This window comes from Pelophylax lessonae, assembly GCF_965119305.1.
Source record: "Pelophylax lessonae genome assembly, chromosome: 2".
In the NCBI taxonomy this organism is placed as follows: domain Eukaryota; kingdom Metazoa; phylum Chordata; class Amphibia; order Anura; family Ranidae; genus Pelophylax; species Pelophylax lessonae.
Window position 1 is genome coordinate 363,619,199 of NC_138769.1, and position 25,818 is coordinate 363,645,016.

At 44.5% G+C, this 25,818-nt stretch overlaps 1 protein-coding gene across 1 annotated transcript in view; it reads left to right on the forward strand.

The window, feature by feature from the left end:
* The first annotated feature begins 1,063 nt into the window (after positions 1-1,063).
* SMAP2 (small ArfGAP2) overlaps positions 1,064-25,818 on the forward strand; it is a 51,872-nt gene continuing 27,117 nt past the window's right edge. Inside the window, exons 1-2 of the mRNA XM_082247593.1 lie at positions 1,064-1,233; positions 25,552-25,685. Coding sequence (XP_082103719.1) covers positions 1,131-1,233; positions 25,552-25,685 — 237 coding nt within the window. The 5' untranslated portion in view covers positions 1,064-1,130. The remainder of the gene's footprint in view (positions 1,234-25,551; positions 25,686-25,818) is intronic.

The window sequence follows — 25,818 nt, forward strand, 5'->3', positions numbered from 1 at the left end:
ACAGACGCCTTGATAATTGATAATTCCTGTTCATCTTTAGCCCCCACTCACATCAGGGCGATTTGACAAAATTGCAGCCTATTGGCAGCAATGGTACTTTCCGAATTGGTGCAAAGCCACGTTTGCAGCGCCGCACCGATTTTCAAACGTAGTTCATGCACTACTTTTGGCGACTTCAGAGGGGATTTCAATGCACATCTGTGCATGAACCCGCACAGATGTCTTTCAAATTGCCCCCGTACTTGCAATAAAGTGCAGTATTGAAATTGTGCGAGTTCAGAAGATGTCTTTCAAATCGCCGCAGAACTCGCACAATTTAAAACCTGCATTTCATTGTGAGCACGGGGCGATTTGAAAGACATGTTTGCAGGTTCACGCACAGATTTTGATTAAAATTGCCTTCGAAGTCGCCAAAAGTAGTGCAGGAACTACTTTTGGAAATCAGCCCCGGAAAGTTGACTTTGCTCCGATTCGAACAGTGCCATTGCTGGTAATAGACTGCAATTTTGTCAAATCACCCTGATGTAAGTGGGGGCTAAAGATGAACAGAAATTATCAATAGACATCAAAGGCGTCTGTTCGTCGGTAACGCACAATTATTGCAGGCGTGGTACAGCACCGCAAAGTCAGCATCGCACCAATTCAAGAGGTGCCATGGGCAGGAAATAGGCTGCGATTTGGCGTGCGATTTGACATGTCAAATCGCCCTGATGTGAACGGGGGCTTATGAATTTCACTTGGATTTGGTGCACTTTTGACAAGGACATATACAATATACAGCTCTATTAGGCTGGGTGACATGAGACACTGATCTGTACTGAAGTACACTAACATGACATCTAATGTAAATGACCCCTACTCTCAGCTGAAGACAGATGCCAGCTGACTACCAATGAACACAACGCCAGCCTCGCAGCCGTCACACCGGACGTCCAAGGTTGCCATATGACGTCAATGTCCATTCATAATTTTTTCCCCCTCTCCTCTCCAGTGATCGTGCTGGGTATGGCAAGAGGCGGGGCTACGTGACGTGGGCGCAGCAGGGGAAACAGTAGGAGGAGACTTTCGTAACACCGGAAACAGGAACTGAGCCGTAGCACGGGGAAGCCATCTTACTGTCTCCCGGGAAGATGACCGGGAAGTCGGTTCGAGACGTGGAGCGATACCAAGCCGTGCTTTCTGAGCTGCTGCTGCGGGAGGAGAACAAGTTTTGTGCGGACTGCCAAGCGAAAGGTAATGGTGGAGTAGAAGGCAGCTGTTTGTCCGGCCTCGGCAGACAGGGTGCTCTTTACTTCCCTTCCCTGAGCTTCTCTGCCTTCACCTCACAAGTTCTCACTGTGTGTTCCCATAGCTCCAGACTGTGTTCAGGGGGCAGGGATGGAGTGTAGAGCAGGGACCTTCCTGTGTCCTATGTGCACACATCCTGTGCCTGGGCTCCCTATACACACCTGAACTGACAGCCTCATCACATGACTGCTGTCATCTCTCCCTATACACACCTGAACTGACAGCCTCATCACATCACTGCTGTCATCTCTCCCTATACACACCTGAACTGACAGCCTCATCACATGACTGCTGTCATCTCTCCCTACACACACACACACCTGAACTGACAGCCTCATCACATGACTGCTGTCATCTCTCCATTCACACACCTGAACTGACAGCCTCATCACATGACTGCTGTCATCTCTCCCTACACACACACACCTGAACTGACAGCCTCATCACATGACTGCTGTCATCTCTCCATTCACACACCTGAACTGACAGCCTCATCACATGACTGCTGTCATCTCTCCCTACACACACACCTGAACTGACAGCCTCATCACATGACTGCTGTCATTTCTCCCTATACACACCTGAACTGACAGCCTCATCACATGACTGCTGTCATCTCTCCCTACACACACACCTGAACTGACAGCCTCATCACATGACTGCTGTCATTTCTCCCTATACACACCTGAACTGACAGCCTCATCACATGACTGCTATCATCTCTCCATTCACACACCTGAACTGACAGCCTCATCACATGACTGCTATCATCTCTCCATTCACACACCTGAACTGACAGCCTCATCACATGACTGCTGTCATCTCTCCCTATATACACCTGAACTGACAGCCTCATCACATGACTGCTGTCATTTCTCCCTATACACACATGAACTGACAGCCTCATCACATGACTGCTGTCATCTCTCCCTATACACACCTGAACTGACAGCCTCATCACATGACTGCTGTCATCTCTCCCTATACACACCTGAACTGACAGTCTCATCACATCACTGCTATCCTCCCTCCAATCACTCACCTGAACTGACAGTCTCATCACATCACTGCTGTCATCCCTCCATTCACACACCTGAGCTGACAGCATCGTCACATCACTGCTGTCATCCCTCCATTCACACACCTGAGCTGACAGCATCATCCCATCACTGCTGTCATCCTTCCATTCACTCACCTGAACTGACAGTCTCATCACATCACTGCTGTCATCCCTCCATTCACACACCTGAGCTGACAGCATCGTCACATCACTGCTGTCATCCCTCCATTCACACACCTGAGCTGACAGCATCATCCCATCACTGCTGTCATCCCTCCATTCACACACCTGAACTGACAGTAGAGCTGCACGATTCTGGCCAAAATGAGAATCACGATTTTTTAGCTTGGAATAAAGATCACGATTCTCTCACGATTCTCTGTGTAACAAAAAAAAAATTGGGATAACTTTACTGTTACGTTTTTTTTTTTTATTCATTAAAGTCCATTAATTGCGTTTGAAAGACTGCTGCGCAAATACAGTGTGACATAAAATATTACAACAATCGCCATTTTATTCTGTAGGGTCTCTGCTAAAAAAATATATAAAATGTTTGGGGGTTCTAAGTACTTTTCTAGCAAAAAAAACTGATTTTAACTTGCAAGCAACTAATGTCAGAAAAAGATCCAGTCTTTAAAAGGTTAACCTTCCTTTCTGCCTGGCAGAGGGAAGAAAAAGATACAATGTAATCGTTTTTGTTTATAGTTACTGGGAGACTTTGCTGATAGCTTTTGCCGGGAGGCTTTTTTTTTTTTTTTCCACAGCTGTTCTCTCTGCTATGCAGCTATGCAAAGAATCGACCATATCTCAGGGTTAGATCGTCAGGAGGGGTGAATCGAGATCGCGATTTTCATACGATTAATCGTGCAGCTCTAACTGACAGCCTCATCACATGACTGCTTTTATCCCTCCAATCACACACCTGAACTGACAGCCTCGTCACCTCACTGCTGTCATCCCTCCATTCACACACCTGAACTTACAGCCTCGTCACAACTGCTGTCATCTGCTCCTCACTCTGTCATCCCTCCATTCACACACCTCTGACCCCTTTCCTCCTATTGTAGTACACATTGTTCTCTGTCCCTAGAACCTGGGAGAGATCTCCTGAGGTGACACATTTTTATCTCCTCTGCTTGTCTTCCTAAATGTTAGTTGGGCTCATGTATAAAGTGAGGAAAGTAGTAACATCCAGTTTAGCATTGTTTTATCCAGAACTTTTCTGCCCCTCTGAAAAATGATCTGCAGTGGGTTGCTTTTTCATTGAATGGCTGGGAGCTGATAGGCTGCCTAATTTACCCACTAAGGCTCCATTCACACCTGAGCGTATCATTTTCAGACGCTCTGCCAAAAAAGCTTGAGCTTTTTTGAGCTTCAGGCGTTTTGCTTCAGATGACAAAACGCTCATATGTGAACAGGGGCCATTGAAATGAGTAGGATTTTGCTTGTTGGTCGTTTTGAGACTTCAGGGATGAGCGTTTTACGAGCTGCATGTAAGGTAAATATCTCCTAAACGGTACATGTTTAGGAGATATTTACAGTACCTATAGGTACAAGTTACAGTGGAGGGTTTACTTCCTCTTTAAACCATTATTCTGTATGGCTCAAATTGCACTGAATCCTTAAAAATGCTCAGGGCCCTTTTTCATCGTTAACTTTTTTAAATTAAGGCACTGGGTGCAGGGAGGGGATCACCCAGTGGGGTATCAGTTTGGGGGGGTTGTGCAGACCTGCTGCTGCATTAGTAACATGTTACTAAAGGTGAACTTCTTGAAGGGAGGTGGTAAAACTACAGCCTACAGCTCAGCCACTTATTTTTTCAGCCTCCTGACAACAGGTGTGAGTGAGTCTTAAGGCTTCATGTATATGACTGTACAGAGCCCATGTAATCCCATTCCCAGGACCCACTGCTGCTATGTATAGCTGGCTGCTCATTGAGATGCATTAAAGTGGTTCTAAAGGTTTAAGGTTTTTTACCTTTATGTATTCTATGTATGAACGTTAAAAAACCCTTCTATGTGTAGCAGCCCCCCCAATACTTACCTGAGCTCTATTGCGATCCAGTGCTGTGCAGAAGAGCCTCGGCTCTCCGGGACTCTCATTCCTTATTGGCTAAGGCGGGAGCCACGGCTCTCTGGGGACTCTCATTCCTCATTGGCTAAGGCGGGAGCCATCACCTCCCACTACTGTCAATCACAGCCAGTGAACCAATGAGGAGAAAGAAGAGACAGGCCGAGCCGCCGCTTTGTGTGTAAATAGACACCCAGAGCAGTGGTCCGGCAACAAGCCTGTTTGGGTGCTCCCATAGCAAGCTGCTTGCTGTGGGGGACAGGAGGGAGGGGCTTGAAGTGCAGGAGGGGGACCCAAGTAGAGGATGATTGGGCTGCTCTGTGCAAAACTATTGCACAAAGCAGGTAAGTATGACATTTCATTTTTTTTTTTTATTGCGTTTTAATATCACTTTAAAAGAAGCAACTGTATGCAGTTAGGCACTGAAGGAGCATATGTCAGTACGCATGTGGGTGCTTTAGGCGAGCCTCCACACACAACTGTTTACATCCACCTCTTCTAAAACATCTTCCAGGGGATATAATCTTCCCTTTTACTCTATCCAAAGATGATGCCATACATTATCAGAATGTGAGAGGGGCAGGGGAGGTCCTGTCTATCCTGCTGTGCTATATATATATTTCTAACAAGTCACTTGTGATCGTGGCTCTGATGAAGAGGGTTCTCCCTTGAAACGCGTCAACCCCATCACCACGGATGCTTTCCAGTCCTCCTGCTTTACCAAAAAGCATCTTTGTCTTGGAGGTCTCCTGATTGCAAAAGGAACTTTTTTCTTTTATGCTTACTTTCAGCATATGCTTGTGAGTATAATGTATGGTGTGTTTTTCATTTTCCAATAAATATCTTGTGATATTGCACTAGGTCGGTGCGCCCTTCTCTTGTTTTCTATGTTTTCAGTCCATATGGATACCCATCGTCCTGAGAGGACAGCAAGATCCTAAGTGCCAGCAATATAGCCGTCCCTTGAACACAGCACTTGAGGGCAAGGAGAGTGTACTTATTTTAACACAGAGGCTGCCAGTTCTGATGTTTTCACTTGATAGTTGTCTACTGATATGCTGGCACTGTGATGGAAATAGTTTCTTCTGCACAGACCAGAACAGAGCATATAGATCAGGATTTCTGATTTTCCTTATCTACATGCTTGTCTCAGGTTCGTGGTTTAGAAAGTATTGAAGCCAGAGCAAGCCGGAAACTAGTATTCCCAGATGAGATCATGAAGCTGGTTACTCACATTACAGTTTGATTGTGAAATCTCTGTGTATCCTACTTTACATCTCCTTACACTTGTTTGAAGGTCAGCCTGATTGGCTGTAAATTGATTAGATTGTTTAGGTAGGTACTATAGCTAACCACATAGCTTACATTCACACTAAAGTATTTAGTTAGGAGCTGATGTTTTATGAGAGCAGAAACGTGACAGACTGCTAGAGCTCTAATGTAAACACACAGCAGGTGTTTCTAAGGTTTTATATAATAAAATACTTCTAAATACAGGAAGCTAGAGGTCTGGGCAAAGGTGCGCTTTCACTAAACAATCCTATAAGGTAGACGCTTGCAATAGATGGATCAAATCTCGGCTGGTCCAGCAGGGACCGGCTGAGATTTGATCCATTTATGGGTAGGCTGGTTGGGTACAAATAGCATGTTGGATTTTTTTTACATGTGATTACTGCTGGCGGCTTTAGGCGCTAGCAGTAATATTTAAAGTGGTTGTAAAGGCTCAAGGTTTAAAGTTAAAAAAACCTTCTTTGTGCATCGGCCTCCCTAATCTTCCTCCAGCGATGTGCAGTAGAACTTTGACTCTCCCTCCTCATTGGCTGAAACAGCTCCCACTGCTGTCAATCAGACAGTGAGCAAATGAGTAGAGAGAGGGGGTGGACCAAAGCCGGGGATCTGCCATGGCTCGTGAACGTGCCTGGTAAGGTGCCCCCATTGCAAGCTACTTGCTTTGGGGGCACTTGACAGGAAGGAGGGGCAAGAACGCTGGTGAGGGACCCAAAAATAGGAGGATCAGAGCTGCTCTGTGCAAAACTATTGCACAGAGCAGGTAAGTATTACATGTTTGTTATTTCAAAAGAAAAAAAAAGCTTTTAATATTTTAAAGAGGAGCTCCAGCCACCTATTAAAAAAAAAAAAACAGCCACTAACCTGTCCTGCGGTGAGCTCACCGCAGCTGTCTTCATCCTCCCTCCGTGGCGCCAGCATCTTTGCTATGGGCACCCAGCTGTGACAGCTTGTGGCTTCATAGCCGGGTGCCCACAGCACATGCACAAGTCACGCGGCACATCCTGGATTGGTGGATGCAGTCTTCTGAGAGATGTCTGTGTCCCAGAAGACTGCAAGGGGGAGGGAGAACTTTCGTTCGGCACTCGGAATGGAAGTAGGAGTGTCAAAATCGGGTACCTGCTCCACCCCGCTCCTCAAAAGTGCCAATTGTGCAAGAGGAGCGGGGGATGAGTTCTTAAATTGGAACTTCCCCTTTTGGGTGGATTTCCGCTTTAAGTTCTGCAGGCTGGGACGGCTTCCCACCGGCAGAACTCCAAAGGAAAGAAAATCATCTATAGGTTTGCCCTGCCTAATGGTTGATGAAGATGAAGGCGGTTGTACAGTCAGATTGTATTTTACATTCTGTTATAGTGTGAGGATCTGCCTTATAAATCCCTATAATTGTTATCTAATTAGTTTGGTCCTATTTGTTGGGAAATATAATGGAGATTGTACAATTTGTAATGTTTTTTAGCGGTTTAAAGTGTAGAGAAGACTGTTTCCCCGTTGGGTAGATTCAGCACTCGCATTATACTGAAGAGATTTTTCAATAGGAAAGTTTGCTAGTAAAAATCCCAAATTTTAGGGGGAAACTTTCAGTGCGGGCAAATGTTCCAGGTACAACTGTAGGAGGGGAATTCTCACTTTGCATCCTTCTGGGACAGGGAGTGAAGGGAAATTCCCCACCAGTACATAGACCTAAAAAACTAGCAGGGGTTTTAACCCTCTCCCAATTTATCCATAACTAAAGTTTTTATAAAGGAACCCTTTGAGGACCTGGAATTTAAATTCAGGCCTGTGCAATATAAGTTACTTCATGAGTGAGGACTGATATTGCTCAAACTTTGTGATTGTTTACTAAAGGATTTTATTCACTGAGCAACTTAATGTTGGTAAATAGGATGAGCCTGTGTGCGCTATTTTGCGAGCTGCCGAAAATAGGAGAAGAGGGTTTGTCTACATTGGTGTGTAGGTGAAAAAAATGTTGGGCTGTGATGCCTCCAATCATTTTACAGTGAGAAAAATCTTTCTACTCTGTTAGGCCAGGGGTGTAGATGTATTGATTGCACTGTGTTGACAGTGTACACAACTGTTGTGTTGTTGCAGCAGGAAACTTGCATTCTTTGGTTGCATCTAAAATGGGTTAACCTTTACACAGATAACAAGCCTAGTGAGGAGGAAGTAGATTTCTTTTAATATTGTTGAACCTATGTAGAAACTTCTACACAATTGCTTTGTCAACTCTTGTCCCACATTGTATTGGGCTATGAAGGATAAAGAGCCATATAACAACACCTATTAATTTCTAGCAATGTCAAGTGTTTACGTGTCAGTGTGTGTATTGGCATAGGCAGTAAACCTATAGTGTGTAAAAGAACTCTACCACATTAGTCACTTATAGATCTGTAGGTAAATGCTTGATCTGTTTACCAAGGAAAGGGCCATTGCAGTCTTTACCAGTATGGGCATATCTATGTTCCAGTTTCAAATGTATCCACATACACAGCCAGCGCTAAGGCTCAGTTCACATAGGCATTTTGGATCGCAGGCAAAATTGGTTAGATTCTGCACCATTGCAAGTCACGGGACGCCCGAGCGATTCCTGTGACCTGCAATGGAACCCCAAATGCGGTGTGGTTTTGCCACGATTTGTAGCCCGACGAATCGCAGTAAAGTTGCAGTGTCGCAGGACGCCTGATGCCCAAAAGAAGTACAAGAACTTCTTTTGGGCGTCAGGCATCCCGCGATTCTGTTTGCACGATTTTACCGCAATTCGTTGGGCGAAAATTGCGGCCAAATCGCGCTGCGTTTGGGGTACCATTGCAAGTCACGGGAATCTCCTGGGCGTCCCGCAGCTTGCAGTGGTTCGGAATCACAGCATTTCTGCCCACAATTTGAAATGCCTATGTGTGAACCGAGCCTTAGGCTCAGTTCACACTACTGTGACCTGAAAGTCACATGACTTACGGAGCAATTTTGCCAGGCGACTTACGGTGAGACTTTGCCAGGCAACTTGTTGTGACCTGAGTGCTATTTTGATGCAACGTTAGGGAATGCCTGGGTAATCTTCCTGTAATGTTGGATCCAAATCACATCAATATAGATGAGGATCTGACTTGGAAGGGACTTCAATTAAAGCCTATGGGCACAAGTTGGAGAGAAGTTGCCTTGAAGTAGTACAGGAACTTTTTCTAAAGTTGGAGCGACTTCAGTAGTGATAATTAAAGCGGAGTTCCACCCAAAAGTGGAACTTCCGCTGATTTGCTAAATACCCCCCCCCCCCCCTCTGGTGCCACAGCAGCAGGGACTGTCCCTTGGACTGTCCCAGCCACTGCATTGTCCCTCAGAAATTTGGCCCCCTCCTCCTCTCCCCACCGCCTGGACAATCCAAATGTGCAGCGCGCTTCGCGCATGCGCAGTAGGGACCTGCACTGCCTGGTTCCCTTATCGGCAATGGCGGCGGCAGCACACGACACCCGATGGAAAAATCGGCTGCAGTGCCGACATCGCTGGACTCCAGGACAGGTAAGGGTCCTTACACACAGGTCTGTCTGTATTTAATCCCATTTTTTTGTGGATGAAAAACTGACATAATGCATGTCAATGGGATTGCAGATGTCAGCGGATGACTATCCGCTGACATCCGATTTGCGTCCTTTCCGATCAGTTCATTTTTTTTTTTTTAGTTACATAGTTAGTGAGGTTGAAAAAAGACACCAGTCCATCCAGTTCAACCTATGATGTGTGTGTGTGTGTGTTTGCTGTTAACCGTACATTGTATACCCCTCTATGTTGTGGTCCTTAAGGTGCCCATCTAATAGTTTTTTGAAACTATCGATGCTCCCTGCTGATACGACTGCTTGTGGAAGAGAATTCCATATCCCCACTGCTCTGACAGTAAAGAACCCCTTATGTATTTTAAGGTTAAACCGCCTTTCCTCTAGTTTTAGTGAGTGGCCACGTGTCTTATTGTATTCCCTTACTCTGAATAGTTTGTTCCTTATGCTAGGGTCGCCAGTACAGTATTTGTACATTGATATCATATCCCCCCTCAGTCTTCTCTTCTCCAGAGAGAATAAGTTCAGTGCCTGTAGCCTCTCCTCATAGCTGATGTCCTCCATTCCCCTAATTATTTTTGTTGCCCTTCTCTGGACTTTCTCCAGTTCCAGCACATCCTTCCTGAGGACCGGTGCCCAGAACTGGACAGCATACTCCAGATGTGGCCGGACCAGAGTCTTGTAGAGAGGGAGAATAATCTCTTTATTTCTGGAGTGAATCCCCTTTTTTATACATCCCAGTATTCTGTTGGCTTTACTTGCAGCAGCTTGGCATTGAATGCCACTGCCAAGCCTGTTGTCTACCAGTACCCCCAGGGTAGTACATAACTATGGCAGTTTTTTGGAATGGAACAGAAGTGCCGGAGCGGATCAAAAAACGGTCTGCCCCGTTGAAAGGACCCTAATGACCCGTTTCCACTGAGCTTTCTGGTACGGTTCGGTTCGGTACGCTATTTATGCCGTTTCCATTGTGAATGGTACCCTAATTCCGAACCGTACCGTACCACTTTTTTGGGACCCTTTCGTTGGGGTACCAAGCACATTAGTACCATACCAACAGGGTGGAGCTACACTCTGCCGAACTTGATTGGTTGACAGAGAATCGTCTATCACAGCTTTCCTGCTACACCACGCCTATCATGAAAGGGTACTATTGGCAGTGGAAACGCAAGGTGTACCGTTCCTTACCGTACCGTACCACTCAGTGGAAACGAGCCATTAGTGTCCTAATATTAAAAGTCAGTAACTACAGTATGTGTAGCTGCTGACATTTAATTTTTGGAGGGGGAGACACTGCTTTAAGACATTTCTCATTGGCTAACATGGGATTTCCCACGTCATGCGACTTGAGGTCTCACAAGTCGGATCCCAAGTTGTGGCAGTGTGAACAGAGTCTCAAGTTCAAATATTTCATACAAACAATAAATACAATGTTGCAAAATCTGTAATCTTTCTGTGTAACTGGGTTTCAAGCACCACACAAAAAATGTCCTCAGAAATGGATCTGCCAACTTTAAAGAGGTTGTAAACCGAGAAAAAAAATTTTTCTCTTCTTTACATCCTGAAAGAGAAACACATAATGAGCTAGTATGCATCGCATACTAGCTCATTATGAAATACTTACCTTAGAACGAGCCCCCGCCGTGCCGTCCGCTTACCTGTATGACGGGCGACATGTATAGTCGCCCGTCTTCCGGGATCGCGGCATCCGGCCATCTGATTGGCCGGAGCCGCGGTGACGTCACTCCCGCGCACGCGCGCGGGAGCCGACGGTCACGGCACGGGGCTCTGAAGGAACGGCACGATCTGCCGTTCCTTCAGAGCGCATGCGCCAGTGACGTCACTGGCTGCATTAAAGGTAAATATCTCCTAAACGGTGCATGTTTAGGAGATATTTACAGTACCTATAGGTAAGCCTTAATATAGGCTTACCTATAGGTACAACTTCCTGAGGAGGGTTTACTTCCTCTTTAAGGCCCATTCACAACAGAAACTGAAATTTCACGTGCAGTTTATGCACATTTTTATTGCACAATTTACTTGCAACATATCTATGTCTGTCTGCTGCCTTTGTTTGGCGGGCAGTAAAAACACAGCTCAACTAAGTGCCTTTACAGCCCCCCAACCATAAGTTCAAACAAGGCCATAACTAGGTAAATTCTCCACAGCACTGCATGCTGTTTATCATAGTGCTTGTTGCACTTACAGTGGGTACGGAAAGTATTCAGACCCCCTTAAATTTTTCACTCTTTGTTATATTGCAGCCGTTTGCTAAAATCATTTAAGTTCATTCTTCTTCCTCATGAATGTACACATAGCACCCCATACTGACAGAAAAACACAGAATTGTTGACATTGTTTCAGATTTATTAAAAATGAAAAACTGAAATATCACATGGTCCGAAGTATTCAGACCCTTTGCTGTGACACTCATATATTTAACTCAGGTGCTTTCCATTTCTTCTGATCATCCTTGAGATGGTTCTACACCTTCATTTGAGTCCAGCTGTGTTTGATTATACTGATTGGACTTGATTAGGAAAGCCACACACCTGTCTATATAAGACCTTCCAGATCACAATGCATGTCAGAGCAAATGAGAATCATGAGGTCAAAGGAACTGCCTGAAGAGCTCAGAGACAGAATTGTGGCAAGGCACAGATCTGGCCAAGGTTACAAAAAGATTTCTGCTGCACTTAAGGTTCCTAAGAGCACAGTGGCCTCCATAATCCTCAAATGGAAGACGTTTGGGACGACCAGAACCCTTCCTAGAGCTGGCCGTCCGGCCAAACTGAGCTATCGGGGGAGAAGAGCCTTGGTGAGAGAGGTAAAGAAGAACCCAAAGATCACTGTGGCTGAGCTCCAGAGATGCAGTCAGGAGATGGGAGAAAGTTGTAGAAAGTCAACCATCACTGCAACCCTCCCCCAGTCGGGGCTTTATGGCAGAGTGGCCCGACGGAAGTCTCTCCTCAGTGTAAGACACATGAAAGCCCGCATGGAGTTTGCTAAAAAACACCTGAAGGACTCCAAGATGGTGAGAAATAAGATTCTCTGGTCTGATGAGACCAAAATAGAACTTTTTGGCCTTCATTCTAAGCGGTATGTGTGGAGAAAACCAGGCACTGCTCATCACCTGTCCAATACAGTCCCAACAGTGAAGCATGGTGGTGGCAGCATCATGCTGTGGGGGTGTTTTTCAGCTGCAGGGACAGGACGACTGGTTGCAATTGAGGGAAAGATGAATGCGGCCAAGTACAGGGATATCCTGGACAAAAACCTTCTCCAGAGTGCTCTGGACCTCAGACTGGGCCGAAGGTTTACCTTCCAACAAGACAATGACCCTAAGCACACAGCTAAAATAACGAAGGAGTGGCTTCACAACAACTGCGTGACTGTTCTTGAATGGCCCAGCCAGAGCCCTGACTTAAACCCAATTGAGCATCTCTGGAGAGACCTAAAAATGGCTGTCCACCAACGTTTACCATCCAAGCTGACAGAACTGGAGAGGATCTGCAAGGAGGAATGGCAGAGGATCCCCAAATACAGGTGTGAAAGACTTGTTGCATCTTTCCCAAAAAGACTCCTGGCTGTATTAGATCAAAAGGGGGCTTCTACTAAATACTGAGCAAAGGGTCTGAATACTTAGGACCATGTGATATTTCAGTTTTTCTTTTTTAATAAATCTGCAACAATGTCAACAATTCTGTGTTTTTCTGTCAGTATGGGGTGCTATGTGTACATTCATGAGGAAGAAGAATGAACTTAAATGATTTTAGCAAATGGCTGCAATATAACAAAGAGTGAAAAATTTAAGGGGGTCTGAATACTTTCCGTACCCACTGTATGTAATGTACACGACTATGGAAGTGGCATTGGAATAATGGGAACTAGATCTTTTATAAAAGATATCAGAGTATTCCCATCTGGAAATATTGGTAAAAATGCCATTAGACCTTTTTTATAATTTGATGTCTTTCCCATCTGGTGAGTAAGCTTTTCTGAAGGCGGTGATGAATAACACAGTTGGAGCTCATTTGATGTGTAGTTCAGAACCCATAGAATCCTGTGAATAATTTAAGTAGTTAGAGGTGGTGGATCCCCTTGCTAGGACATTTTTTTTCTGTGGTGAATTATACCGTTTTGCAGATTGTGGAATTTGCAACATTGTATTTATTATTTTTAGAACATATTTAGTGTCCATTCACACTACCGCGACTTGTCAGCCTGACAAGTCGCGGTCCATGGTGTAGTACAGGACCCGTTCTAATAGGAGCGACACAAGTCGCTCCGACTTAGAAAAAGGGTCCTGTACTACTTCGGGGCGACCTAGAGCGACTTGCATAGACATTCATTATATGAAGTCCGTGCAAGTCGCCCAGAAGTCGCAGTGCAGCGACTTCACAGGTCGCCCCCCGAAGTCGTGCCACTTCAATGTGAACTGGCACTTATTAAAGCTGTATTGAACCCAAAAGCAAACATTTATTTACACCTTATCAGTTCCTAGATGTGATGGCTGTATTTATTTCCTTTTTTTGGCTTTCTTTCCTCTGTTTTCACCTGGCGATCCAGCAAGCAAGTCTGTTTTTTTTTTTTTTTCCAAAAGAACAAGCTCTCCCTCAAATGTAGTATTTAGAGGGATGAGACAAACCATTTACCACTGACAGGTGCTTACAATGATCGGCTTTTATATATTTGAAAACCTTTATCCCAAAAGAAAAAAACTACAACCAAAGGTGCCCCTGTTCTCCTTCATCCATCCATAGTTGTGTTTCACTAATAGAGGAGTTGTTTTACTGGCCAGATCACCAGCTGATAACAGAGGTGGGAAAAAGCCTACAAAAAAGAAAACTGATGGATCCACCTCATCTAATCATTGGTAATCTGCAATATAATACATTTTTGGTTTTGGCTTTAAAATGTTACTAAACCCACAACAGTAAATTCAGTCTGTATATGCACTAAAACATGCTTGTTATACTCACTGGGGGACCTAAGGGGCTATTCCTTTGCGTTGTGTAAAAAGACTGTTTGATCCTGTCTTCTCTGATCCTCCCTTTCTTCCACTGTCCCCAATCTATCTCCTAAAAAGACAGAGCCTTTAGAGTCACTCATGCTCAGTTTGGTGTGTATTGCTAGAGTTTCTTTTTCTTGCGACAGTTCCTTTTCGGTATCGCGTCTCCTGGAGTTTCTGCAAAGAGGTGTAGATCAATGTTTGGCCCTGGGCACCATCAAGGGCCAGATTGCAGCCTTGGCAATTTTCTTCCAAAGGCCGTTGGCCACAAATTCCTTGGTTCACACCTTCGTGCCAGGGGTTCGCCACCTGGCTCCCGTAGGATCGAAGGCTACGTTCACATCTTGACGTTGCTATTTACAGGTGTTTTACAGTCGTTTTTTCAGGCGTTTTTATGGGCGTTTTTTCAGGTGTTTTACAGGCGTTTTTGTGCAGGCATTTTTAGGTTGACTAGTAACCAATGGAAAAAAATAAAAATGCCTGTAATCTGCCCAAAAAGAAGCTCATGTACTTTTTTGGGTGTTTTGCTTAAAACATCAAAACGCTCAGATGTGAACAGGGGCCATTGAAATAAATAGGATTTGTCTTGTTGGGCGTTTTTTGAGCTGATCCTAGAGCAGAAAAACTCCCCAAAACCCCTACATGTGAATTTAGCCTTAATCTGGTACTGTCTGTTTTTCAAAAACCGCCTTTTGAAAATATTTGTGAAATTCCTCTGCCTCCCTTGTCACAGAAAGTGGCTTTCGTGGTAGCGATCACTTCTGCACACAGGGTCTCTGAGCTGGCTCTGTTGTCCTGTTAGTCACCTTACCTGGTGGTTCTCAGGGGCAAAGTGGTGCTACGTCCATGTCAATCGTTCCTTCCTATAGTCGTTTCAGGGTTCCACTTGAATGAAGACATTGTGTTGCCTTTGTTATGTCCTATGCCAAAACATCCAAAATAAATTGCCTTGCATTCCCTGGATGTTGTTCGGGCCCTTAGGGTGTACCTGGCGGCGACTGAGTCGATTTGAAAATCGGATTCCTTATTTGTCCTTACAGGAGGTTATGGTAAAGGACAGGCCACATCCGCTGCGACCATTTCCAGATGGATCAGGCAGACGGTGGAGCAGGCTTATTCCATCAAGGGTCAGGTTCCTCCTTTTCCTGTTAACGTGCATTCTACAAGGGCGGTTAGTGCCTCCTGAGCCTTCTGTCATCGGGCATCAGTGGTCCATGTTTGCAAACGTCTGTACACACATTCACCAAGGTTTACAAGGTGGATGTTTTCACATCTGCAGATGTTTGATCACAGAGTTTTGCAGGCCACTGTTGCAGAGGCTTCTGCCTCTTGAGGGTGTCATTTTTTTTGGTAGGTGAGCTCCAGTTGTTCCTGATTTGAGCTCCTGGTTAACCTGGTTGGCTAAGTTTAGCCCTTTTGGGAAATATGTTTATTGCTGTGTTTTTTTTATTTGTTTTTGTTTTTTCCCACCCCACATGCTGACCCTGCTTTGGGACGTCCCATCGGTCAAAGAAGGTATGAAGCTGTGTCCATCAATGAACGAGAGGATTTTTGTCTTACCGTAAAATCCTTTTCTCTGATGTTCATTGACGGACACAGCTGCCACCCCTCTGTGGATTTGGGTTATATATTCTGAAACTGCTTGTTACAAAACTGACATCCTATGGCAGGGAGTGGGAGTATACCCCCTTGGACTGCCCCATAGGCGTAGTCAAGCTTTTTTTTAACTCTATTCCGCCTAGTGTCCTAATCCTAAGGAGAGCAGCATAATCCATCGGTCAAAGAAGATATGAATCTGTGTCCGGTAATGAGGGTTACTTTAACCACTTTACCACCGGAGGATTTTGCTGTCTTACGTCTGGGCCACTTTTTGCGATTCGGCACTGTGCGACTTTAACTGACAATTGCGCGGTCATGCAACGCCGTACCCAAACAAAATTTACGTCCACAAACAGAGCTTTCTTTTGGTGGTATTTGATCACCTGTGCGATTTTTTTTACTTTTTGCTCTATAAACAAAAAAAGAGCGTACATTTTGAAAAAATAACAATATTTTTCGAAATTTTTTTATATGAAATTCCCCCCCCCCCAAAAAAAACAAATTTTTTTTACATTTTTGGCCAATTTGTTTTCTGCTACAAATGTTTGGTAAAAAAAAATCACAATAAGCGTATTTTGATTGGTTTGCGCAAAAGTCATTTTTGGTGGGTTTTTTTTTTTTAACGAGTAATGGCGGCGATCTGCGATTTTTTTTTTTTTTTTTTTTTTTTTTTTTTTTTTTGCGGGACTGCGACATTGCGGCGGACAGATCGGACCCTTGACTGACACTTTTGGGGGTACCAGTGACATTACTACAGTAATCAGTGCTATACATATGCACTGTTACTGTAAAAATGACACTGGCAGGGAAGGGGTTAATTTTATTGGAGATGGAGGGGTTAATGTATGCCTGGTGCTTACTGACATGTGTGGGGGGAGTTGACTGAGTGACACAGGGACAGATCGCATGTTCAGCTATGCTGAACCCTGCAATCTGTCCCTGCCTGTCACTTAGGAGATCCGCCCACTCTGTTTACCCTGGCCCGACTCCTGCTGTGACTGAATACAGCGGGAGCGAGCCTCCGGTGGCGCACACGCGCCGCCGAGAAAGGGGAGTGTCTGGCGACGTAGGTCTACGTCGACAGACGATAACGAACCACTTTGCCGCAGTAGAGCTCTAGTGAGCAGTGGCAAAGTGGTTAAGTATAGGAAATAGACTTCTCAAATAACAATTTCAGCCAGGGCATGTGAATTATGCAAACTGTGTGCCAAAAAACCTTATGAGGACAACATCACATAGCAGATGTTAGGACGGTTGTGAGCATCTGTTGCAATTAAGCCTAAAGCAGCATCAGAAAAGCCACGTGTTCCACTGGTTCGGGATCTAAGATTTCCACGGTTTTTTTTTTTTTTTTTACAGTTTATGTAAAAGGTAACCAGTTTAATTACAAAACTATTTTTCGACTCAGACTTAGGCAGTCGTTCCTTAAATTGTACACTGCAAAACAGTATTCATTCAATGAGTGAAGCTAAACCTGGTGGAACTAGTAGACAGTACTTCAATCATGGCTGCTTTTAATGTATGTTCTATAACAGGGGTGTCCAATCTTTTCACCTTCCTGGGCCACTTTGGAAGAAGAAGAATTGTCTTGGGCCACACACAAAATTCACAATCAATAGGGAGAGCTACTGAGCAGAAAAAGTCGGGTAGATCACAAGTCAATGATCACTGAGAATGCCATCTCTAACCGCACAACACATCGAACCTTGAAGCAGATGGGCTACAACAGCAGAAGACCACACCGGGTGCCACTCCTGTCTGCTAAGAACAGGAAGCTGAGGCTACATTTACCACAGGCTTACCAAAATTAGACACTAGAAGATTGGAAAAACATTGCCTGGTCTGATGAGCCAATTTCAGCTGTGACATTCAGATGGTAGGGTCAGAATTTGCAGAAAACAACATGAAAGCATGGATCCATCCTGCCTTGTATCAACAGTTCAGGGTGGTGCTGGTGTAATGGTGTTGGGGATATTTTCTTGGCACACTTTGGGCCTTTTAGTACAAATTAAGCATTGTTTGTTTAAATGCTGCGGCCTACTGCGATATTGTTCCTGACCATATCCGTCCCTTTATGGCTGCTTCCAGCAAGATAATGCACCATGTCACAATGCTCAGATAATCTCAAACTGGTTTATTGAACAGGACATTGAGTTTACTGTACTCCAGTGGCCTCCACAGTCACCAGATCTCAGTCCAATAGAGCGCCTTTGGAATGTGGTGGAAGGGGAGATTGACATCATGGATGTGCAGCTGACAAATCTGCAACAACTGCGTGATGCTATCATGTCAATATGGACCAAAATCTCTAAAGAATGTTTCCCATACCTTGTTGAATCTATGCCATTAAGAATTAAGGCAGTTCTAAAGGCAAAACGGGGTCCAAACCAGTACCAGGGTGCTAGGTTTTATCCTGAACTCTTTCAGCCCCATATCCAATCACTTTTCTTGGCTTGCTGCTTCAACCTTCACAACAATACGTCTCTTCCTAACCAATGAAACCGCAGAGCTCCTGATTCACTCCATGCCTTGACTACTGCAACTCCCTCCTCATTGGCTTACCTTTTAAATAGGCTATCCCTCCTTTAGTCCATCATGAATGCTGCTTTGCCACCTTACAAACCGCTCAGCGTCTGCTACACCTCTCTGCCAATCCCTCCATTGGCTTCCACTCACCCAAGGAACTTAGGTCAAAATACAAACAATCGCTTACAAAGCCACCCACAACTCTACCCCCAGCTACTTCACTAACCTAGTCTGAAAACACCAACCAAATCGTCCGCTTTACCGCTTTAATTTCAAGACCTCCTTCTCTCTAGCTCCCTCATCCCCTTCTCCATGCGCACCTTAGGACTTCTCCCAAGCCTCTCCCATCCTTTGGAATTCGCTACCCCAATCTGCCCGACTATCTCCAACTTTTAGGTTATCCCTGAAAACTTTTTTCTTTTCAGAGAAGCCTATTCTGCCCTCACCTAACAACTACTGTATTTTCTTTTTCTTTCTATCAGCCCATCCCCCACAGTTATTACCTTTTTGTATTACTTGGCATTCCCTCTTAAATTGTAAGCTCTAAAGAGCGGGGCCCTCTGATTCCTCCTGTATTGAATTGTATTGTAACTGTACTGTCTGCCCTTGGATATTAGCAGCAGAATCATTATGCAGTCTTGAAGCTACTTGAGGAACAAACTAAGTCTGTGTTGGTATATCGGCCTAATCCTGACCGGGATGATCTATTTGCTTGTAGAGTTGTTATATTTCACTATTGACTATCGGATTAGCACAGTAGGTGTAAATGACTGAAACCCGTCTCATTAGCTGACTCTCACAAAGTCTCTTGAAAGCAATTTGTGATGTTATTTCTTAGCAGTACTGTGGGTTATTTAGAGCTACTGATTAACAGTGTTCATTTGCAAGTTTTGCTAATTATCTTTACATCATTATGCTGTATTGGTACAAATTTTTCTCTAATCGTCTTCCAGGGTAGCATCTGAGAGAGAGACTCCTCCGACTTGAAACACAAAAGTCCACCATTATAAAATTGTCAGTCATACCTTCTGCCTCAGTTTGATTGTGTTTCCTCCGTATCCACAAGTGTCTAATTATTTTCCCAGTCTCTGTGCTAAGTGTAGGGGACTCCCTGGCCAGCCTCCCATCCAGATTAGCGGGCTTTGGGTAGTGCAGGTCAGGGGCAGCATATTGGGGCAAGCTGGCCCCTGCCTGAGATTTCATCCCTACTGAGGGGTATGCAACCCCCCCCCCCCCCCAGCTGGTAAGGATGTCAATGGCATCTCCCCCAAAAGTGTGCACCAGGATTGAGTTAGCTATCCGGACACTTCATCCTCCGAGCACCAGTACCGGCTGTCCAGGGGCCATACCTCCAGCGGACGCCAGCACTCTGGGTTTGGGAGCGCATATGGTGGATCGCTGCGTACAAGGAAAATGGAACCCCCACTGGTCTCAAGTATCCTCAAACATGAGGAAATTAAAAGCCGCAGAGTAGGCGCTAAAAGCTTTCCAACCAGCCATTAAGGGCAAAGATGTCCGGATTCAATCAGACAACGCCACAACTGTGGCATACCTGAACAGACAAGGGGGAACAAAATCGACTCATCTAATGGATCTGACAGAACACAACACTGTCATGGGGCGATAGAAACATCAGATCCATCTCCGCCATCTCTAAAGAGAACCGACAACACGCTAGCAGACTTCTTAAGCTGAAAAATCATAAAACGAAAAGAATGGTCCTTTTTAAATCAAGAAATCTCCTTGTGGGTCACCTGAGTCTGGAGGTGCCTGAAGTGGATCTGTTTGCGTCAAAAATAAATACGATACCCCCAAAATTTTACTCCCTAAACCCCACAGATGAGAACATCGAAGCAGATGCATTCAACCAACGTTGGGCTCCCCAACTGTGTTATGCATTTCCCCCAACTGCCCTAATACCAAAGCTAGTACAAAAGATCAAGGTAGAAAGGACAACGGTGATACTTATTGCACCCCCATTGGCCTCAGAGACCATGGTTCAGTCACTTAAAAAACCTCAGTACTCAACCACATCTAACACTTTCAGATGTGTCGAACCTCCTATCGCAAGGGCCAGTCAACCACCCGAACCACAAGGTCATAAAGCTCTTGGCCTGGTTCCTGAAACTGTGAGGCTACAGAACAAGGGTCTGTTAAACAGGGCAATTGACACTATCTTAGGCAGCAGAAAACCTGTGACTAGAGCCATCTACAAAAAAGTTTGTCTTATGGTAAGAGAACAAAGGAGACCCTGACAAGGGGACTATTCCAGCAATCTTAGATTTTTTTCATTTGCTTTCTCCCCCCCTCGGGTGCCATATTTGGCACCTTTCAAGTGGGAGGGGGAAGGGGTACCTGTTTTTGCGCATTAGGGACCTGCCCATGAAGCCGCAAGTCTTTACTGCCGGGTTCCCTCACCGACAATGGCAGGGGCAGCAACCGACAGCCGATAGAAACATCGGCTGCGGTGCCGACATCGCTGGACTCCAGGACAGATAAGTGTCCTAATATTATGTGTAGCTGCTGACTTTTCCTTGTTGGAGGGGGAGGCTGGAACACCGCTTCAAAGGATTCCTCTCTGCACCCTTCAGATTAGTACCTTCCACTATAAACAGTACTCTTGGTGGCGTTTGTGTCAGCAAGGAGAGTCGGCGAAATACAGGCTCTATCCATAATTGAACCTTATTGTCTAATTCTGATGGAGACAATTCTCCTCACACCAGACCCAGTCTTCCTACCAAAAGTCTCTTCAACTTTCCACAGAAAATTGATGTGGTTGTCCCCTGCCTTCCAAGTTCAATGGATAGCAAGAAAAGACACCTACAACAAGCTAGATGTAAGAAAGATCCTGATAGCTTACCTCGAGAGAACTAAAGATTGGCGAAAAATTACCACACTATTCATTCTCCTCCATGCAAGTGTCAACAAGGGAAAGCTGGCCTAAAAAAGTAGGATAGCCAGATGGATAAAGCTTGCTATTCATACAGACTACCAAGCACTAAACCTTGCCCGCCAAGCGGAGGCATAGCCCACTCGACCAGAGCTTGGGCATCATCAAGCGCAGAAACAGACAGTGAAACACCAAAGCAGATGTGCAGGGCAGTGACATGGTCGTGCTTCAGTACCCTCACAAGACATTACCGCATCGATCAGCCGCCCAGTCTGGACCAGACATTTGGCTGCAAGGTGCTCTAGACTTTTTCCCCTCCCTAGTAGGTATTGCTTGGCACATCCTCTCAAATGCTGCCCTGGAAGACGATTGGAGAAAACAGGCACCTGGTAACTCCTATTTCTAAGAAGTTTTCCAGGGCAGCACTCGTTCCCACCCTAAAGAACAAGACAAAAGAGGGTTTGCGGATTCATGAGCTTACTGAGGGTTCCTTCGGTGCTTTAATATTACTGAGGCAAAATGTTTGACTGACGTTTTTCTAATGGTGGACTATTGTGTTTCCTGTTTCAGGTGGGAGGAGCCTATTTCTCAGATGCTGCCCTGGAAGACCTTTTTAGAAAGAGTTCCCACTGCTTTTGATTTTTTTTAAATGGTTTTAATGCCTTACAGGTAGTTAAAAGCATGACTCTTAGACCCCATTCACACTAGCGCGACTTGTCAGGCGGTGGGTCGCTCGCCATTGATTAGCACAGGACCCGTTCTAATAGGAGCGACACAAGTCCTGTACTACTTTGGGGCGACCTGGAGGCGACTTGCATTGACTTCAATGATATGAAGTCCGTGCAAGTCGCGCCGAGGTGTGCACCGCGACTTCACAGGTCGCCCCACCAAGTCGTGTTGCCCCTGTCTGTACGGGGTCTTAGTGTTCATTTATGCTATAGTCATTATGTAAAGAGGAACTAAATTCGGGAAACTATGCCCAAAAGAAAGCAGGAAGGTAGCAAACGTCTAGTCACCAGTATTGTCTGTGGTCTCGCTGCAGCTGATCTTTCCCATTATTGACTTACCATGCCTATCATAGAGGCAGAGTTATTCTTCTTCAGGTCAGTCTCTAGCAGACAGAACAGTGAGCAGCACAGTAGTGATATTACCAGATCTTACTCTAGATCTAAAACTAAAACAGGCCATTCCATATACATTTTGTTTTCGTTGAACCAACGGGTTAAATGGAAAAAAAAAATTGCCAATTTCCATATTCCAATGAATGTGTGGATAGGGGAGACACTCCTGTTCTGTTGTGTTCTCACAGTGGGGAGCCTTCCTGGCTATCTCAATCATGGCTATAGCCAGGGACACTGACCATTCAGGGAAAACCCAACAGGGTGGTTTTACAGAAGTCGATCTACTGATCAACTTCTGTAACTTCTCTACAGTATTCAGCCAGGGTGTTCATACATGATCAAAATTCAGGCAGATCCTGCTGAATCGGACAAACTTTGATCCATGTATGGCTGACAAAACAGTCCGAGACAGAATTGCTTTGGATTGACACTTAATATGTGCAGTTATGAGGCTGTAATCACTGGAGTGTCTAGGTACTCTCACATACCAATAAGGGCTCCATATTTTTTTTTTTTTTTCAGAAGACATTCCAGATAAAAAGTACAAATTTTAAAAAAGTGGTTCTAAAGCCTAAACCTTTTTTACGTTAATGATTTCTTTACAACTCACCCTTTTACTTACCTGAGGCCTCGTTTGATCCAGCACTGTGACGTTTGCAGCTCTTTTCTCCCCACTTCATCCATGTCTCACAGACATTACTGAGGCTATCAATCCAAGCCAGTGATGAGGGAGTGTGGGGCAGTGCCAAGTCCTGCTGCCTGTGTCTATAAACGCTGACAGCGAGGCTTGAGAAAAGGAGGTTCAGGGCCACTTTGTGCAATTTCATTCATTGCACAGTCAGGTAAGAAAAAAATCTGTTATTTAAAAAAAAAATTAAATTGTAAATAAACACTTGGATGTTCCCTATGAAAAAAAAAAAAAGCAGATCTTCACTTTGTGAGTTCAGTTACACTTTACCCACACACTTTTATTTAATAATAATAATAAAGTAGCATCTGCAGATACAAAGTCTCTGTATGACTGTAAAAGGGAATTAAGTAAATTGATAAAAACTATGGCGAAAATCAACTACAATTTTCGTCAACTAAATGAAAATGTGAGGGAGGGACATTTACCCACCTGAACTTCCACTTTCCTCTGAGCTCCACCAGTATGTTAAAGCCACAGCCCCCTGACTATCTGCAAGCTGTATTGGCTGAGAGACGCTGGCTGCCATCAATACTTTCCCTTTCCTTTGCAATTCCACTCATTTGCACTATCTCTTTGGCGCCCTCTGCTGGCCTTTTCTAAATCTGCAAAATCTGCAGCACAATTCATAGTTATACTTGGCAAGGTTGAATAAAGACAATGGTCCATCCAGTTCAACCTGTGTAGGTGTACGTGTGTCAATGTCGATAGTTATTTCCCATATCCCTGTATGTTGTGTTCTTTAAGATGCATGTCCAAGAGTCTTTTAAAAATATCAATACTCCCCCTTGACACCACCAATTGTGGAAGAGAGTTTCACATCCTTATCGCCCTGACAGTGAAAAATACCCTCCGCAGCTTAAGGTTAAACTGCTTCTCCAATCTCATTGTGTGGCCCCGTGTCCTCTTACACTGCCTGAGATTGAATCGTTTTTTTCTTGTGCTGGGATCACCATTGGGGTATTTGTAAATCGCTGTCATATCTCCTCTCAAGTGTCTCTTCTCCAGCGAGAATAAATTCAGTCCTTTTAGTCGTTCCCAGCTTATAGCACAATGAAATTTAAACCTGTATTGTATTGTGCTACCACAAAATAATTAGTAGGCGGCATCTGTTAAGCTGCTGAAAGGAAAAAAAATAAATAAGAGACTTTTTTTTTTTTTCTCCTAGTATTTAATGTTGGTAATATATTCAGGTAATATGTGCTATGGCGTTAGTCAATAAAGTTTACGGTTTTTGAGGTTTGCTTCTATTTTAAAGTTGCACTGCTGCTTGCCAAAAAGCAATGTTTTTATTTTATAAAGGCATTTTAAATCACAATGGCTAAATCTGTGTGTGTAGTGCATGTTTAAACATAAAGGCCCCTCATGGGACGGATCCGCTCAGTGGGGATCACTACGTTGACCCCCCTGCTGTGTAGGCAGATGACAGGTTCGTCTCTGCTCATTGTGCAGAGATGGACCTGTCAGAGTCCAGCTCTCCTCTATGGGAGATCGAATGAAAACAAACAGAATGTCTGTCTGTTTTCATCCCATCCGACCCGCTGGACGGATGGCGAATGTATCGCCATTCGTCTGTTTTCAGTGGATCTTGTCGAATTGGATGACAGATGGGTGTCAGTGGACAAATCCCTGCTGACATCTGCCTCTCCATAGAGGAGAATGGGTGTCCCGATCAGGTCCACCTGAAAAATGGACAGACGGACCTGATTGGTCTAATCGTGTGAAAGGGGCCTAATAACAATAAATAACATGTTAATAGATTTTTTACTCCAGGAGTATGAGTTTGAAAAATCTAGAGAAATGCTTAAAAATGCAATTCATTTTAACTAAACCCATTTGATTTTAGTAGACTAAAGCAAAATCAAAATTTGATGTAAAAATGAACGTGCCAGCATAGCCAATATTTGCAAAATGTTTCATTTTTTTTAACTTCTTCACTTCGCTTCTGCACGAGCCAACTCCCCAATGTAAATATCCAAATAGGCAAGTTAGTGCTGAGCTCTTATTCGGGGCTGTAGCAAGAAGCTATATCATACTTTTCCTCTGTAGTGCCCTTCATGCTTTTGATAACTGACATCTTCACTGTAATCTCACAAATAGGATAACAGTAAAAATAGAGGACATCCTGCACATCCTTTTGGAATATAGACCCTTTCCTGTTGTTCAAGCAATACCCGGATTACTTTGGGATGTGATAAAAAAAAAACATTACTTTTACTGAAGCAGCATGATCATCTTGGTGCACTCTTCCGCCCTCTGGTTTCCGTTTGTTTGCATCTGTCAGTAGTGTGGTCACAAGATGCCTCACTTCCTCCATGTGAAGCAATGTTCCAAATGCAGGATAGGTCAGCAAAAGCGAAGTCACAGAATAAAAAAAAAAAAAAAAAAAGTATGAGTTGCTGCTGCTAAGCTATGTACAACTTGCATTGCCCATTCTGTGCTTCTGTAATTTGTCCTTTTTGTTTCATTTTAGGACCAAGATGGGCTTCTTGGAATATTGGGGTATTTGTGTGTATTCGCTGTGCTGGTGTCCACAGGAACCTGGGTGTCCACATATCCCGGGTGAAGTCTGTGAACTTGGATCAGTGGACACAGGAACAAATACAGGTAAGAGAATATGCTACAGTTAAATGTTTTGCTTAACCACTTCAGATTTACCCCCCTTCATGACCAGGCTATTTCTCTTACGTCCTCCGACAGTCGCCGCCTCCTCTAAGTCATCACTGTTGGGTATTGACTT